General features: G+C 30.7%; 1 protein-coding gene across 2 annotated transcripts in view; it reads right to left on the bottom strand.

Annotated features, from left to right (window-relative positions):
* LOC129917072 (M-phase inducer phosphatase) overlaps positions 1-19,547 on the bottom strand; it is a 356,921-nt gene that overhangs the window by 117,759 nt on the left and 219,615 nt on the right. For both annotated transcript variants that reach the window (XM_055997391.1, XM_055997392.1), the window contains exon 5: positions 12,459-12,485. In XM_055997391.1, coding sequence (XP_055853366.1) covers positions 12,459-12,485 — 27 coding nt within the window. The remainder of the gene's footprint in view (positions 1-12,458; positions 12,486-19,547) is intronic.

Below are 19,547 nucleotides of genomic sequence, written 5' to 3'. Positions count from 1 at the left end.
ACACACCAGCCCAAAATCAAACATTACACAACAAAAAGCCCATTAAAAGCACACATTTCCTTCAATTAGACTACAATTCCCTTTTGACAATATAACTAATGGATGGCAACCTGTCTCTTATATAGCTTTGTGTGACTATTTTTATTGAATGTTTAAAATTTTATTACCTCAATTTGTAAACGCTGATCTGAATAAAATTTTCATCTCAGCAAACATCGAGAAAAAAACGCTCTTCAATTTACACAAGGAGTGGTATTTTACAAAAAAAATTATAATTTATTATTAATGTATTCGCTTTGGGTGTAGGTATACCTAAACTACCTACTCGCTTTAAAGATGAACATTTAAATTCTTTTCAAGGTCACATTTTAAAGCCTCCTCAAGACTGCAAAAGAAAAAGACTGAAAAAGAAAAAAAAAGATGAAAAGTTGGTAAACAAACGAAGACCGACCGCAACCACAAAAGAGCATCATCACAAGGAATATGAAAATTCCATTTCATTTGAGAGACGACATTCAAAGAGTCTTGGTTTTTTTTTCAAAACCCAGAAGAATCGATAAAGAGGCTAAATTATATCGAATTCCGAAAAGAAGTATCTATAAACTACTTTAACCTGCCCTCCTCCTTTTAGTTGGGTGAAATGGAAATCAATTTAAAAGTATCTGGTAGATGCTTTTGACAGGCATTCATTGTTTCTATTGACGAACGATCTTTGTTGTCGGTTAAGTTTGTTTAGCAGGAAAAAAAAAAAGACTATCGGGCATCATTATTGAGGTTTCTTCGCCACCGAACCGACCAATGACGACGACCGCCATTATTGACGATCAACAACGACTACAATGTCGTCTTCGGTTGCAACGAGCATCGTCTCCGTCAACCTTCATTAAACTACTTGACATATGATAGAGCGGTCGATCGGTGGCGTCGATCGCGGCGTGTTTTTCAACAAAGTTCTAAAGTCTAAGCTATATAAATGCAATAATTCTCCGACAGAGCGAAAGAGAAAACAAAGAAGTTTTATATAGAGGATACATGAATCCTAGCCGCTAGCTACCAGTTTAATGAACTGGCACGTCTTTGTTGTAAAGATGTAATAAGGTCTTCTTTCTTGGCAGGGCTGGATAGTAGATTTATAAACGAGGTAAACGGTTACCAATAACAACACCTCGGAGATCACCGGGCGAATTCGGAAAATTAACAAAAAAAATCAACAGTAAACCTTGGAGATCATCGGGCGAATTCGGAAAATCAACAGACAAACCTGAGAGATCATTGGGCGAGTTCGGAAAATCAACAGACAAACCTTGGAGATCACCGGGCGAATTTGGAAAATCAAAAGACAAACCAGAGATGACCGGCGAATTCGGAAAACCAACAGACAAAACTTGGAGATCACCGGGCGAATTCGGAAAATCAACAGAAAACCTTGGAGATCACCGGGCGAATTCAGAAAATCAACAGACAAACCAGAAAAATCACCGGGCGAATTCGGATAATCAACAGACAAACCTTGGAGATCACCGGGCCAATTCGGAAAATCAACAGACAAACCTTGGAGATCACCGGGCGAATTCAGAAAATCAACAGAAAAACCGTGATCACCGGGCGAATTCGGAAAACCAATAGACAAACCAGAGCGATGACTGGGCGAATTCGGAAAATCAACAGACAAACCTTGAAGACCACCGTGCGAATTCGGAAAATCATAACACAAACCAGTGAGATCAACGGGCAAATTCCGAAAATAAACAGATAAGGTTGGGAGATCATCGGAGGGACTAGGAAAATCATCAATTAAATCTCGGAGGTCACTGGGCGCCACTAAAAATCAACTGGAAAACCTTGGAGATCACAGGGCGAATTCGAAAAATCAACAGACAAGGCTGGGAGATCATTGAAAGAACTAGGAAACTCATCAGGTAAATATGGGAGGTTACTGTGTGACCTTGAAAATCAACAGGAAAACCTTGGAGAGCTCAGGGCGAATTCGAAAAATCAACAAACAAGGTTTGGTGATCATTCGAGGAACTAGGAAAATCGGGCGAATTCGGCAAGATTTTCTATCACTGCTTGTTTCTTCTTGACTTGTATTTTAAAAAATTACTAAAATTTTAACATCCCCCTCCCCTTCTCTGTCGCCGCACCTGACTTTGTTATGTCAAAATGAATCCTCCGCAGATAGTTTGGTGAACGCACAGATACTTCATTCTAATTCCAAAGATAGATCCTCTTCTGCGTGGAGGATGACTTGGCATAGAGTATAGGATTTTTTCTCAACTACATGGGTGTATAGTGTATACGCAGCATAGAGTAAAAAGTGGGCAGCACACATAAATGGAGCTGGCAAACAATGTAACTGGAGCCACAATCTCAAAGCTGGGCTGCTGCCTACTCTATATAAAAGAATTCATTTGGCTATCTATGCAGCGATTTATGTGCGAGTTGAATTCTCTTTGCGCTTGTCGTATAAATCTGCGTTGGTTGTATTACTCGCCGCCTAGTTTAGGTTGACTGTTGGACTCTTGCCGATGTAAACAAAGAAGGGAACGGAAGTCGTTAAAGGGTCCTTGGCTCTTGGTTGTGCGCTGCGCTGCGCTCCAAGTGCGTTGGCCGACATGTGGGAATAGAAGTTTTAAATTGCAAGCAACAGCTGCAGTTTCTAGGTTCCTAGAAGGTACTATTACTACGGGTTTAAAGAAGTTGAAGTTTGTAAAAAAAAAAAAATCAACGACTTTGAAAATGTAAAAAGGAGGAAGGAGAGCAACGCGGTGCAAAGTGGGCGAGAATTCTTGTTTACGATTGTAATCGCGAAACAAGGAGTTGTGTGTGTTCGGCGACGCTTCTTGAGATTGTTTTTTTCTGTTTTGCTTTTTTTTGTTCTTCTCAAGATTCTTCTTCTGAAGGCTACTTTATATGAGCCCAGTGGGTTGCGCATTACAAGGTTTTTGTAGCTCAAAACAAGGAACATGATGGTGATGGGGATTGTTTTTATTTTGATATCCTTGAGGGGTTTTTCTTTTCACTGATGCAGCCTCTCTCAACTAAATACCTACTTGGACTTTGTGTGTTGTGTTTTCTTTCTTTGTTTTGGCATAAGTGGTCGTAGTAGTGGAAATGAAAAAAAGGAAGTGGCAAATTAACGTCGGATTAAATAGAGGTTTAGTATAGTTTGAAAATAGGGATTTGTATATAGTTTGGTTTTGATATCAGATGTCAAAAAGTATAGAATTGACTTTTTAAGAGAGTGACTCTTAGAGAGAAAGAGAGAGATTGGCATATTTAGTGGAATTAAGCTCTTGTAAGCAAGCACTTGGGGGATAATGGAAGGTAAAACCTGTTGAGTTTTGTTATGTGAACAAAAATGTAAACAGGATGTGGTTGTTAGTTTAAATTGTGAGTTAAGTAATTTTATGTGTTTCGGAAGAATTGGTAATTAAAAGTGGTTTTTATGTTTGATGATAACATTTAACTGGTTGTGAGAATACTTAGTTTGACATTAAAAAATGTTCGATTACAAAAGAAATACAATTGGAATCTTTTTTATTGGTAACCTAAATTTAATGACTGAAACATCCATCTATATAGCCTAGGTCCTGAATAGTCCAAAAGGGCAAGCACTTCAAACGACAAATTGACTATATAATGGCAGTGCTTTAAAATTGAATCAAAATGTAAACTTGTTTGACTTTTGCTAGAGAAATAAACAAAGGAAAAATGCTTCTTAGTCAAATAAAAAAAATTGTAAAAAAAATGTTACTCATACACCACAGTGACCAGCCCAATTAAAATTGCGAACTGAAGAAGAACTGTACAGCAGGCTTAGTTGAGTGTTCTTTCAGGGAAGGGCTACAGAGGTCTCATACCCAACAAATTTTATAGAAGGGGAGAAAATCGAATATTTTTTTTTTAAATGTTGTCAGAGTTCAAATTATTTAATACACTGTTTGAAAGCTGTAATTTCTGGTTGATTTTTTTTTTCAATTTTAAAGGCAAAAAAACCTCAATTTGTATAATACATTGATACCGGTTCTATTCACGAAAATAAATGTGCAAGAATAAATGATAAGAAAACTAAATTCTAGTTAAAAAAAATTTAGATTTAATTCCTTGGCCAGCAGTAGATACAGTCGAATTGGAGAAAAATTAACAAAAATTACTGACAAGATTTTCTTTATTAAAATTTCAGTAAAACTATTGATCAATCATAAATGTATTCGAATTTAAAGTAAAAAAAAAACATTTTTAATATGCTAGCAATTTTTTACAAGTTTGTCACGTACAGACAAATAATTTTTTAGTATCACAAAGAAGAAAAATTTCAAAAAAATTACTTTTGGAATTAAAAAAAAAATACAATTATTATATTTTAAATCAATTTTTTTTTTTTGGAAAATGTTTGAAATTTTGTATATTCAATGATCATACAAACAAAATATTATATTTTTAAACGCCTCCTTAGTTGAAAAAATAAAGCTAAAAATCCTTTCAATCAAATGGCATTTATGTACTTCGTTTTATATTTTTGTTTCACATTTTTTATAGGTACTTGAATTAAATGTAAATTAGTCTAATGGATATTTAAATAAAAATGTTGAAGATTAAAGGCTCACCGTGGCGTATGTGGAACATTTTTTTTTTTGTTATTTGTTTGGGTTGGTTGAAACAATTTTATTTTTTACTTTTGTAATAATGTTAGTGCATGTAAAATAGGCATTAAAAAAGAAAAAAATGTTACACTCATTAAATTTTGGCAAAAAGTTTGCTTTTGGGATAAGAACCAAGTACAAAAAAGTCTATAAAAAAAAAGTTGGGTGGAAGGGTGTTTTTTCGCAAAAAAACATACTGAAAAAAATTATTTGTCGAATATCATCATATGACACATGTTTTCAAGGTATTTTTTGATGCTGAATCCAATGACATAAAAATAAAGTCAATACGATTGCTCTAAGAAAAGTTATTGCCGATTAAAAACAAGGGTGCTTGTTTTTTCACTTCAACAAGTAAAATATAACCGAAACCCATGTGAAAAACATGCTACACTAATTTAATTCGGAAGGAAGGTTTTAGATAAAGCAGGGACAAAGGATTCATAAAGTTCTTAAAATTATTTTTGGTGAAAGGGTGTTTTTTTGATAGGTTTAGTTGTGTGTGAGAAAGGTATCATAACAGCTGACTTAAATTTTATTAATTTTTAAAACTTTGTGTAAATGTTTTGGTTGGTATAAGAATTAAGAATCTATAAAGTGTACAAAATTATCTTGAGTGAAAGGATGTTTTTTTTTTAAGAAATGATGAAATTCGGAACTAGTACCACAAAAACTAGGAAAAAATTGTTACACCAATGAAAATTGGTAAAAATGTTTCATTTATAACAGAAACCAAGAAGCCGAAAAGTCTATAAAAATATTTTAGGTAAAAGGGTGTTTTTTTGGGAAATAGGGAAAAATCCGCGATAAGTCCGATAAAAGCAATGGTATAAATTGTACAATTACAAAATTCATTAAATATGTTCTCTTTCCCATGGGAACTACGAATAATGTAAGTCTGTACATTTTTTTTATGTGAAAGGGTGTTTTTTTTTAGAAGTAAAGAAAAAATGGGTATATTTGAAAAAGTGTGAAATACTAGAGTAATATTAGTGGTACCCTATTGAAATTTAGCAATTATGTTACTTTTAAGATAAGAAACAAGAATCTAAAGTGTCTTTTATTTCATGGTTAACAGGGTGTTTTTTTGAGGGAAAACAAAAATGATGGGTCACCCTGATGAAATTTGGTAAAAACATTGATTTTGGGATAGAAAGCAACAATAAAGAGTTTTCATAAAAAAAATTTTGGTGAAAGGGTGTTTTTTTCGAAGAGACAGTAAAATTTGTAATTGGTCTCAAAAAGCCAATGATTCATTTAATTTATGGTTTTGATAACAAATTGAACGTTTATATTTAAGTTCTCAGACGTTTTACACTAATCATTGGCTTTTTGGGACCAATTACAAATTTTACTTTCTCTTCGAAAAAAACACCCTTCCACCCAACTTCTTTTTATAGACTTTTTTTGTACTTGGTTCTTATCCCAAAAGCAAATTTTTGCCAAGTTTCATGAGTGTAACAATTTTTTTTTTATTTCTTGAATTTATGTACTATTTTACCTGTACTATGTAGTCTTATTAACACCTTTGCGGATAACTTTCTAACAGTTTACGTATCGTTTATCGAAATTTTACACATGATGTGTAAGTTTCATATTTATTTTAAATTGAAAAATAGCAAATTTTTGCCTTCAAAAAATGTATTGACCAAAGGCAGCAAAATATTTTGATTACTAAAGTTTTATAAAAATGTGTAAGAGTTGTTCACAAATTGAATACAAAAAAAAAAAAAAAAAACAAAAAACAATATGTAATTGTATTTTTTACATTTCAAATACATTAATATTCGAAACACAAATAGGGATACTTTTCAGCCCTAAAAATTAAATGTGTTCTGAATAATTATTAAATAAATTTTTCGGTAGACTTCTAATAAATCATAATGATTTATGTCAATTTTATTTAATTCATATCTTTGCAAATGTCAAAAATCATTGACAATTTCGAATTTGAGGGTCAAGGTACCCTAAACTATACCGTGACAGTGGTCAATAAATAGACCACAATAATTAAACATGACAAAAGTATATTTATAGGCCTATTCAAATAAGTTCACATCCTAACGACCATCTCTATGCAGATAAATTCCCACAAGATGATTTATGACAAACAATATTATTGACGTGATTCTCTAAACCGAACAATAAAAAAAAAAGTCACAAGTAAATATTTAATGACCATCTCAATATGTGAGCAAATGACTTCACAAATCTATAAAAATATGAATATTTTAAACAAGACTCAGAACTCACTTGGTGTCATTTACAATTCATGTTTTTTTTTTTTTTTTTTCATTTTTGTTACAACAATAAAAATTATATTCTCGCTTCAGTACGATCATAAAAAAAAAATTACAAAAAAAAAAATTATTCTAAACTCATATTGTTCTTTGCGTACACTCCTTGTTTAATAAATAGTAAGAATATGGTTTTTTTTATTCAACAAAAAAAAAAAATCACATGCTCTTGGACATTGTATTCTGAATATTTATTACTCAGCAAATATCGATCATCATAAGCGCCGCCGTCACCGAGTCAACAGAATTCAGCATTTCTTAAGTATTTGCTGATCCATTCCTCGAAACATTGTGTCAAAAATTATAAAAAAAAAAAAAAACAAACAAATCAAACAAAAGTATTGATTTGGATTTACTGAATGGTCCAGCTGTGAAACATCTCGCCGAAAAGTTAAAGCGGATCAAACAAATCTGTGGATCAAATATTTACTGATTTCCATTTCAGGCTACGTGAGATGTATCTTATTTTGCATCTCAATCAACTAAAGAAAAAAACAAAACGGTCTTTGTTAAGATGGTGTTTTAAGTCATTCTTAATGAAAAAGGTCTGAACTCAGCTTATGAGCTCAATAGTAAGAAAAAATTACTTCAACTTTCAAGTTCTAAAAAAAAAACAGATCCGAAAAGAAGGCTTCATTGGAAATGTAATGCTCAGAAGTTCTTACCAAACTTTATTTAAAATCTAGACAAGTAGGATCAACGATTGAAACAGAAATCTCCTTGAAAGAAGTAGTAGATGCAAGGATCTGCAGAAAAAAACATATTTTTCGACTGGTAAACGGAAAATATATACGCTGCAATTATAAGCTACAAGTTTCAAACTATTTGACGATTATATTTAATTGAGTGACAAATTTCGTGTCAGCTTTTTTTCTAACAAATATTATGTGACCATGACTAATTTCTACTTATTCACGCCCAAGAAACCTTAGAAAAACCATCTGAAGTAGTTCTTAAAGTCTCCCCCACATCAAAAACCAAAAATCCAACCACTAAAAAGGGGGTATCCATCCACTTATGGATCATAAATCAACATTTCAGCCTTTTGTATTCCTAACATTGCTCCATTCAGCAAACAAATGAAAAATAATCAAGTAAGAAAAAAACTAAGATCCCGCGCTTTTTTTTTCATTCTTTCTTCAAATGCCAATTTTTGATTGACAAGCCGAACCAGACGTTTATTTTCTACTTCTTCTTCTCAACGCTTAATAAATTTGTCCCATGATTTGCATAATTTACATTTTTTTTCGTCTTCTTCTAAGTTTAAAAAAAAATTTCACACAAATTACCATGAAAACGACATCGATAACAATGTCATTCAGAGTTAAAACAACAACAACAATAACATGAACAAAATTTTTAAACAAACGAACAATTTGAAGAAGAAACACTTGAGATTCGTCAGATATATATTTGAGTATTTTGGCGCGCAAATTAATTTTAAAATTTTGTACACGATATATTCGGAATGGCCACAATGCGCTCTTCTGACCGGCCGGCGTTAGTTTTTTTTTTTTTTATTTCGTACTTACCAAATAGGTAGTGAATTTAAGGACAAGTTTAGGATTTTTGAAAAATTTACTAAAATTAGTTTTCTTCAAATTTTTTTGTACTTTAAAATTTTGACTTCTTAAAATTCATAGAATTTTTAAATTTTTTTTGTCTAATTTCTCAAATATTTTGTAAAAATAAGTTAAAACTTTTATACACCTGGAAAAAACATTGAAAGGAACGACTTTTTCGATTTTAATAAAAACAAATCTGAGCAAGAACGTGCGATAAAAAAGTGGAATTAATTCTTAAATAATCATCTAGCATAAAAAACTACCTAATAATGCTGAAAATGGATGAATAGAATGATGAATGTTAAAATGTAAAAAAAAAAGGAAAATAAAAGAAAAAAGGCATTTAGCTTTTTTTTTATTTCTATTTTTTTCAACAATTGTTATGGTAGCTTGGACTTTAGTTGTTTGATTTTTTTTTTATCCGAGATTTTGCTCGCGCGGCAAACTCACTTATCTTCATGTGTTGATTTGTAAATTTGTTGTTATTACCCATGTTGAATGTGTGTTAATTAAAATGGGAAACGCTTTAAATGATTTACTTAATGAGTTCGTTCAACATTGTTTTCATTCTTTTTCGTTGATTTTATTTGTTTTTTTTTTTTTTTATTTTGTTTTTGTTTTCATTCAAGAAATTATTTTAAAATTAGCTTATTTTAATGAATGTTGGTTGAGGCATCGAAAGAGAAAACAGTAGAAAAAATAAATACATTTTTAAAAAGAAGTAAAAGGTTAAATAAAGGATTATAAGTAGACAATCGAAAAGGCCATTAGCAAATACTATACTTTTTAAAAGAATTGGTATATGCAATTCGATCTTTAACTGTTTTCCGAATTTTGGTGCGTATCTTAAAATTTTTTATTAATAAATAAAAAAAAATATCAGCGATCAACAAATTTTTCTTGCTTTTTATGAAGTATTCTATAGGAACAAAATTGAGTTTTTTTTTTAAGTTTGGAATACAGTTATATACATAAATTAAAATCTTTTATTTAAGACTTTGTAGAAAAACTACACTTTTATTTGAGAAAATATTGAGAAATACCACAAAAAAGTGTTTTTCAAAGTTCAAATTGCGATATCTCTAAAACTTTACACGTTAGCGCCATTCTAGGGCTACATTCAAATGCTATTAGAAATGCTGAAAAGGGAAAAATATTTCTCGCCAATATTACTGTCATTGACGGAAAAATCTTTAAAATCGTTTTTTGTTTTCTTTTCAATTTTTCTCAAATAAAAGTATATTGTACATAGTCTTAAATAAAAGGTAGGGGAGAGTGGGGCCAAATGTAACACTTTTTTCTAAAATCGATGGTTCTCCTACAAATTTGAATGTGGGTCAACCAGACCTTTTTTAAATTAAAGACCCATGTTTTAGCTCCAAAATCCATCATAAAAATTTAGCAAAACATAACGGTAATGTTGAAAAATAAAGCTTCCAAAAAAAAAATCGTGTTGTTTCAACTTACCCCACATACGGGGCAAAGTGTAACACATACCGGGGTAGGTTGTACCAAGAACTAAAAATAAGAGAAAAATACCTTTATTTGTTTATATTTATTTATTTTTAATTAATAACAATAAAAACAAACCTCAGTCATGAAATTTTGGTGCAATTTTGTAAAAAGTGGAGCAAATCCAAGATTTCCAGAGAAAATTTGACAGTAGTCTTAAATAAAAGTTATTCGAATTCATAAATTGTTTTATAAGCGTTATGAATTCAAGTGGTGGTTTAAAAATGTGTTTCCAATTTCAAAATAAATACAAATTCAATTACAAGCATTCATATTCAGGGTTGTTAATTATATTAGGTAAACAATTTTTCAGTATAGGTAGGTTTTTACATGGTACAACTTGCCCCGGACAAATGTTACAACTAGCCCCAGCATGAAATTTGGCACATAAAATCAATTTAAAAAAAAAAGCGAAACTGATATAGACATAACATATACACGCAATTCGAGCCAAAACACAGTTGCATATAACAAAAAAACACTTAGCACTCTATCTTTTTCGGGTAAAGAGGTAGACCAAAAATAAAATTAAAAAAAAAAGTTACAAACATGCATTTTTTGGGCACCACTAGTGTAACTTCTCACCCTGTCGTCTAATCTTCATCTGAAGAAAATGTGCCGGTAGATATGCAAAAATTGAGCATTTTTCTCCTTTACGCGTTTCTTAATATTGAAAGGAACATCGCTTTTTTTAGGTGTTAATTCTTACCCCTGTTACATTTAGCCCCACTCTCCCCTATTAATTAAAAAACCGCATTCCAAACTTTTCAAAATTTTTTTCGATAACTTTTTTGATTGAAAAATAGACTATAATAAATATTTTACTAAAAAACTGTTAAAAACCAACCATTTTTGTAAAAGATAAAAATAAAAAACCGAAAATAAATTTTTTTACTTTTGCCCTCTGAAAACCGGATTGGCACTAGCCTAATATGTGCTTTTAGCCGCAAGAGTATGATATGTGAAATCAAGTCGTCTATTAAAAAAAAAAAAATAACTAACAAAGTTAACCAAAAAAACACATGATTTGTGACAATAACCTGCAAAAAAACATAAAGTCGAGCATCGCATAAATGCAACCATTAACCGTTAAGAATGGAAGTGTAAGCAATTGTAATTGTAGTTTTTGCAAACGTAGTATTCATTTTAAGTTCAACTTTGAAACCTTATCACAGTGGGTACCGCCATAGGTCAAAAATAAAAAAAGTAAATGTCAGTTTTTAAAAATTCAATGATAAAACAATGTTCTACAATCTCCCTTCAAACTAAAACCAAAAAAAGTTATTTTACATTATTTATTTTTCTTCAAAAAAAAAAAAAAAAACAAAACAAAAAAATAAAAAATTGACTTGGTGTATTATTTTGCAAAAATAAATCATATAAAGTCATAATACAGGCGTTTCATTGAAAAAAAAATCATGTGTGCAATTTACACGTGGTTGAAGTGAAACCTGAAAAATCATTTTAAAAAAATCGAAAAAATATAACTTTTTTTTATTCCATCACTTTTTTTATATGACAACCTACAATAAATTTTATACCATCTGAAAGCTTATTATTTCACCTTTTATATGACGCTTCAATCATATTTCTTACATGCCTACAAAAAAATAAGAATTTTTTAAAGCCAACCATGTCGAAATTTCAAACTGAGATTACTTTACTTCCTCTACTGCTGGCTGGTCATCGGCAACAAATCTTCACAGGTGTTTTGAGGTATTTTTCAAGTTTTTTAATTAAAAATTATTTAACTTGTAGAGCACGTACCGTTATGTGTGATAAATTAAATGAAAGGTAATATTATCAGCATGCGTATTAAAGTTAAATAAATTTGTTATGTGCTCTAGATCAAAAGATATAACGTGTTTAGAAGAAGAACATCTTTTCACCGTTTTCTCAGAATTTTGAATATGAAATTAATTGAAATTTTGCACAATCATAATTTATTTAATTACCTATCTACTGTATAAATTTCATTAATCTATCTATTAAAACAAAAAAGTTATGATCAATTGATTTTTCGTGTCGCTTTTTCGTTTCATCTTGTTTCAAATCACTACGATACTAAAGAAGTTTTCACTTCAAAAATGGTCATTATATTTTTGACCGCACTTTGTATGGGAGGGTACCCACTGTGCATTGTTATGAATTACATTTTTTGGAAGGGTGCTGCTCTAAATTAAAAGTTAGCTGTAAAAATGTTTTTTTGCTTAATTAATTTTCCTCAAATACGTAATAAACAAAAACTTGTTTAAAACATGACTTTTTCGAAAATTGATCAAAAATTATACAAAATTATATATTTCAGTATATTCCGTTTGTACCATTTTTTTTTCTTTACCCTATTGGTTTCCAGAAGCTTCTATCAATTATTTTTACCTCAACAAAAAAATTACTTTTTAGTTGATAGGATTGTAATCTATTCGATATTAACTTACCCATTTTTCGACTTCTTAGTTTCACATCTGAAAAGAAACAAAAATTGTTTTTGTTAGAAGAGTTATTATTATGTGCCCATGAAAGTGGACTAAGTCACTTTTTGAATTGTTTAAAGAAAAACTTACATAACAACTTTCTTATAACGATTTAATTGTATTTCTTTTATGAAATTACTGAAGGAGCAATAAAAAAGTTTATTTACTGCAATTTCGCTTTCAATCAAACTTTACCCCTTAGATAATAATTATTTTTAGGCTCGATTTGATCGAATTTTTAGGAGTGACTTAGTCCACTTTCATAATAAAGGGCACATTTAATTATTTAATTGGCAATTACCAGATGATTTTAAGATACCATCTGATTTTTTTGGGAATTGTTTCAACATTTTTTCATCAAATTATTTTTTTACATTGCTAATATTCTTAATTTCTGTATTAAATGAAACATTTTTATCAATATTTCAATATTTAATAGTTGTGTATCATTGCTTAAAATAAAAACACTCTCTTGAAGAACTCGCATGACATTCCGTCACCGAGTTGTTATTAGTTTTTAAATTAGAGTTTTTTTTTTTTTAATTTTGAAGGAGAGCCCTGTGCGCACCTTATAAACACACCTTATTGCCACTTTTATAGACAATAATAAAAAAAAAAACAACCTATTATAAAATCAATATACAGGGTGTCCCACAGTCACCGCCCCAAACGAAAACCATGGATTCCTGAGGTCATTTTAAGTCGAAAAACTTAAGAGGTAATTTTCTCGTTTTCGTCCCGTTTTCGAGTTACCACGGTTTTTATGATTTTTGTTCTCTTTTCCCTTATCTGGCTTTATCTTTGCCAAACTATTTTTGATTTGAAAAATTTTTTTTACAACCAATCAAGAATTTATTACAGTTTTAGTTTGTCTCAAATCTTTTTTTTCTCCGGACAACCGTTTCTCCACAATTTTGCATCAAACACAATTTTCTTCGTTTTTTAAGTTGTTTTTTACACTTTCATATCATATAAGTCAAAAAAACACGTTAATGAGTATTAATTTTTTGTGCTTTTTATTAAAGCCCAGTTTATTTTCATAAAAAAAATAAGTTTTATTTCATAAAAAAGGCTACTCAAAGTAATTAAAAAAAAAAATAAACAAACTGAGTGAATTAAAAAAAAAATAATTTTTAAATAAAAAATTAATTTAAATGAATTAAAACTTTTTCTGAGCTTTATCTATTTGTTCTTTTCTCAACCACAATAGCTCAGAAAAAGTTTTTAATTCATTTAAATAAATTTTGTATTTAAAAATAATTTTTTTTTTTAATTCACTCAGTTTGTTTATTTTTTTTAAATTAATTTCAGTAGCCTTTTTTATGAAATAAAACTTATTTTTTTTATGAAAATAAACTGGGCTTTAATAAAAAGCACAAAAAATTAATACTCATTAACGTGTTTTTTTTGACTTAAATGATATGAAAGTGTAAAAAACAACTTAAAAAAACGAAGAAAGTTGTGTTTGATGCAAAATTGTGGAGAAACGGTTGTCCGCAGAAAAAAAAGATTTGAGACAAACTAAAACTGTAATAAATTCTTGATTGGTTGAAAAAAAAAATTTTCAAATCAAACGTAGTTTGGCAAAGATAAAGCCAGATAAGGGAAAAGAGAACAAAAATCATAAAAACCGTGGTAACTCGAAAACGGGACGAAAACGAGAAAATTACCTCTTAAGTTATTCGACTTAAAATGACCTCAGGAAGCCATGGTTTTCGTTTGGGGCGGTGACTGTGGGACACCCTGTAGAATCAAAGCAAGAAACCTTTTGATCACAATGGTTTCTTCAAAAACAAAAATTAAATTGTGATATACCCTTTTATATCGCCCACAAGATTTCCAACAATTTTATGTTTGTTAAAAAATGATTCTTCTGAGATGAAAGAAGTTTTTGGATCTTAAAAAGACACAAGTCATCCTCAAGAAACAAAGCAACTCTATCGTTCCATCCGATCTTTTTCTCTTTCTTTTGTAGAATTATTACCTACCTCTGATTCTTTTTTGATTAATTCAATGAATTCCCTTAACGACTCTAATTCTATATAAAAATTACATAATTTTCGAGTCTATTTTATGTGAAATACATCCTTTTGGGATAGTTTCCCTCCAAATTTTTCAATTTGTCCATCATCAACAACTGAATAAAAAGAGAACCTTCGTTTCTCACACTTTTTTTTCAATTTGAAATTCCACTCCCAGTAATAAAAAAAAAAAACAAAACTGAAGTGTCCTTTGTGGTCCCCCACTAAGGAAGATTCGTCTTTCCCATTCGATACTATCGATTGCAATTATTATAGTAAATCCTTATCTCCTTGAAAATATTCTCTCGTTTTTCCTGCAATGATCTAAAAAAACGAACTAAAAACTCTTATTTATCAATGAATTTCCCATCGAGAATCTAAATCACCATGATAACCGGATTAAATTTCGCCATATCGACCTACAAAAAATATCCTTCGTCCTTCATTCATGGATTTATTTTTTTTATTAATTTTTGCTTCAATCTTCTTCCTTCCTTAGATTGAATTGTCATATTTTATGTTTTTTCTAGGTCAAAGATTCACCTTCCTTCGATAGATTTATCAAATTTTTTTTTCTCAGGAGTTTTTTTTTGTATATCCTTGTTATATCCTTGCCATTCATGGCAAAATGTAACGCATTTTTCGCATCTTTTCTTTTACTTGAATCCTTCAAAAATGTATCAATAACTGATGAGATGAAATGGGCTGGACTTTTTGGTTGATCCTTTTTTTTAATATAAGGACGTTCGTCATTCACGTCAATTATATAGGATGTTTTTAAACGGAGATATGGTTGTTAATGTTGTTGTTTTTTTTCGTAAAACTATATTATGAGGATTGGACGGTAAAAGGAAGTTGTCGGACATGATGATGATAATAATCTGTATAAGAGCTGTCATGAGATACGGATTATAGATATGTGTGGGGTATCCTAGTAATTTTTTGTTCAAGGATAACAACTCTATTTGCTTTCTATGTTTTTTTGTATATCTTTTTTTTTGCAAATTGGTAAGATTGTGGGCAGATTTGTAGGTTTTTCAGTTTTTTTTTTCTTTTTATAGTTCACTTGTTTCCTTTATTTGAGTGATCTGAGGACCACCTGGACTGTAGCAAGTGCCATTTAATTTCTGTTTGTGGTGAAGGGGGTTATGAAATAGAAAGATATTAACTCGTAAGTAAGATTTTGATATTTATCGTATCTTGGTCTAAGTTCACTTCATCTCAAATTCTGAAGTGCAAAAAAAAAAAATAGTCCAGAAAAGATAGTAAATTTAGTACACAGAGGCTTAATCTTTACTTTGTGCCAATAGTGTATTTACATAGTTGACTAGTATTAACTTGTGGCCAAAATTTGACAGGATCTACCTTCCTCAATAACCCCTAAAAAACTAGCGTTTTATTTATGGGTCTTCTAAGGTCAATATGAAAAAGCGTACAAAAAGCTCACGGTCACAATGGAGATCTGTTGCCGATGACCAGCCACCAGTTTAGGAAACTGTATTTTCAGTTTGAAATTTTGACATGATTGGCTTTCAAAAAATTGTAGATAACTTTTTTTGTTGATGTGGTACAAATATGATTGAAACATCATATTAAAGCTGAAATAATAAGCTTTCAAATAATGTAAATTTTATTATAGGTTGTTATATAAAAAAATAGATTTAAAGGTGATGAAAGAAAAAAAAGTTAGATTTTTCCGATTTTTTTAAAGAAAAATGATTTTTTTAGGTTTCACTTCTATCAAGTGTGAATTGCACACATGATTTTTTTCTATTTTTATTCAATTAACATAGCTTATAACCGTCGAAAGACCAAGGCGGTTCTAAATGAACTTCATTTGTCATAAATTGGTTACACTGTGTTACAAAAACAACGTTTTAAAATATACGCGGGCGGAGACCTATCACGTTTTGTAGAGCTAGTTGCACTGATTACGAAACGTTATTTAAAAACTCTATAACACCCCCAAAATCTGGATTTAGGGGCAAAAAACGGTTTTTTGGACCTTCAACCATTGAAAAATTTCTAGCTTCGTCAAATTTTTACCCATTTTAGATTTTTTTATAGTTTTAGATAGAAGACATTTAAACCTTTTCAAAAATGTACAAAACATGTGGTTTGATTAAACCAACTAGAATTTATAAGCTGACAAAGTTCAAAAATTCCATTTTTTTTCGTCATTTACCCAACTTTTGTATAAAAGTTACAATGGAATAAGTGATAGAATTCGTTTATTAAAAAGTTTCCCCTTTATTTATCCTAAACAATTCAACTTAATGCATTCATCAAATCACCAATTAACTACAAAGCTGTCGAAAAGGATTTTAAACTTCCCACGCAATCATTTGAAAAACAAAAATTCCAAATCAATGTCCTAACAAAGGTTAAAACTAATTTATGCTCAATATTTGTCATTATACATTTGTTTCGGCGGTGAATTGAATAAAGAAAGGATAAATTCCCCCATTCACAGACAGAATCTTAATTTCAACTTGGTCAAGGACAAAAAAAAGGCAATCCTTGTGAGCGATCTGAAAAGTGATTTTCAAACACTTAAAATATTTTGTATCTTGTCGTTATATTCATCTCACGATAAAGGCTCTCAATAAAAAAAAAAAGGATCATTAATTCCTCCACCACTCTTGGCTTCGGCCAAGTAATGGTTAATTTTTTGATTATCCACGCAAGTGAAACACAAATATTTAACCAACAACAGCAACAGAAGAAAAAAAAAGAAATAAATTCTGTTGCATGCATTTCCGAGAAATTCTTCGTCCACAAACCACTTATCCGAATGTAGAATGATTGAACCCTGCCGCTCGACTCGAATTTCTAATCACGTCCAGCTATAAATTCAGGAATTACAATCATCCCAGGTAAAAGTGTCGGTCTTTGGTTAGATTCGTGTATATACCTCTGCCCGTTGTTGGCAGGATTACTCAGCAAAATTTTTCATAAATAAAACTCAAATAAACGAATTAACGAAAGGATATTAAAAGGGTACCTATACACTCTCTTTTTTACTTAGCCCTGGAGAAAGAGTAATCAAAAGACTGTCACTTGATTGACTGCTTGGTACTTCTGAGACCCCAAAGTGTTGCTAACCAAACGTTCAGCAACATTGTTGCAAAAACATATCAACCTTCAGCCGAAGACATGTTAATTTGATCGTAATACAAATTTGTTCGACTTGAATCTTTGGCGGCGCGTTGTAATGTTTTGTGGTTTCTGACAAATGATTTGGGGTCATTTGAAGGGCAAGCATGATTTCGAAACCTTTTAATGTTACAAATCAATTGTTTTGCCTTTCTGGAAACCACACAGGTTGACATATTAATGTGTTGGATGCCCTCTCGCGGGCATAATCTTCAACTCAAAATGAAAAAAAGCGAAAAAGAAATTTTAAGTCGAAAGTGTAAGGTCCAAAAATAAGGTGCAAATAATCCTCAAGAAAGTAATACAAAAAAAATACAGATTTTCATATTCCCACAGGATGAATTCAAATTAGAATGCGGTCGAAGACGATGATGATGATGACGACGACACGGACTCCAGAACGGATGAGTTTTTAAAGTTTTCGTGCGGGCAAACGAGCTCAAATGTCTCGCTGCTGTATATAGCTGCCGCACTGCCATACATAAAAATGTGCCACAGGTTGTTCTTTCCGTTTCGAAGTGTTCCTTTTTTTTAGTCGTTTTTTTTTTGTTGTATTTTTTGTGTAATTTTTTGGAATTTCATTCAATAAAAGTTTTAGTGCGTCCGAAGTTGTTTTTTGCATTCTCTTGGCCCCCCTCCTGTGAAATCTCCTGCTGTCAGTTCTTTATCGGAACGTTCTTTGCATGATAATCGAATACTGGAACTGGGGAGATGTATGAAGTTGGTAAAAGGGAGGATCGCGGCTGATGGGAGGTGGAGTTTCTGGTCAGTATGTCTTGTCTGTTCGTCTGACTGTCTGGTGGTCTTCCCAAAAAAAAAAAATCCAGAGGAACTTGGAATTTGTAAGCGAGTATATGATTGTATCTTTTTGTGGATTTTAATTTTTCACATATTTTTTTTTTTTTTTAGGTTTTTTGAAGTTTTTGCTGTTGATTAATGGAAGCAATGGATACAGCAAGTGAATTGGGTGGAGTTGAATGTTATTAGTATCTCTCCATTTTCGAGTTATGCGAGGAAGAAGTGAATGTGTTGAACTTATGTTTGCATCTTTTTTTTTCAGGATTCTTTTTTTTTGCATTTGTTAATTTTTTCATTCACTACATCGAAAAATACATTATTTTTTTTGGGGGTAAATTATGAAATAAAGTAAATTGAATTGCAATGAAAATTACATGTAGTTTATTTGGGTGTGATTTTTGTGGGTGGCCTTGAGAATAAGGAAATATAGGGTGGCTTTAAACATACACTTGCCCAAAAAATTAAGGGAACAAAAAAAAATCGTGATTTTTTTTGTGATTTTCGATAGGCTGTATCTTAGTGAAAAATGATCCCATCATGACACAAAAAAAAAAGCAGTTGAAAGCTCTATTCTTCTAGTTTTAGGATTAAATATTAAAATATTTTCTTTCTAACTGTTAAAAAGCAAACATTTTCCAATTTTTGTTTGTTTTTACTTTTCTCTTAAGAAAGTGGGAACATTTTTTCTGATAAAATGATTATTATTTTTAGAAAATCTATTAATTAGGCTTAAAGATTCATTTTGTTTCAAACCTCTACGATTTTTTTTTTACTACAATATCAGTCATCAAACCAAAAACCATACTTTTGACTTTGACTATCAATATCTCAACAACGGATCACTGTACAGAATATTCAAAGACACATTTAAAAACTTCATTTAATTCTCTACAAAGAAATTAAGTTTGCTTTGTTAAACAAATTGTTTTCTTATTTTTTAGAATAAATTTGAAAAGCTATCAAAATAGGCATTTTTACGGTTTTTTGGAAAATTTACATAGCAATTTAATTTCTATGGGTGATAAGATTAAACTGAGGCTTAATTATTGAAGCTTAATATATCTGAAATTAATATGCA

The sequence above is a fragment of the Episyrphus balteatus genome, chromosome 3, assembly GCF_945859705.1.
Source record: "Episyrphus balteatus chromosome 3, idEpiBalt1.1, whole genome shotgun sequence".
In the NCBI taxonomy this organism is placed as follows: domain Eukaryota; kingdom Metazoa; phylum Arthropoda; class Insecta; order Diptera; family Syrphidae; genus Episyrphus; species Episyrphus balteatus.
Note: the sequence above shows the minus strand (reverse complement) of the source record. Positions and strands in the feature narration are given on the sequence as shown.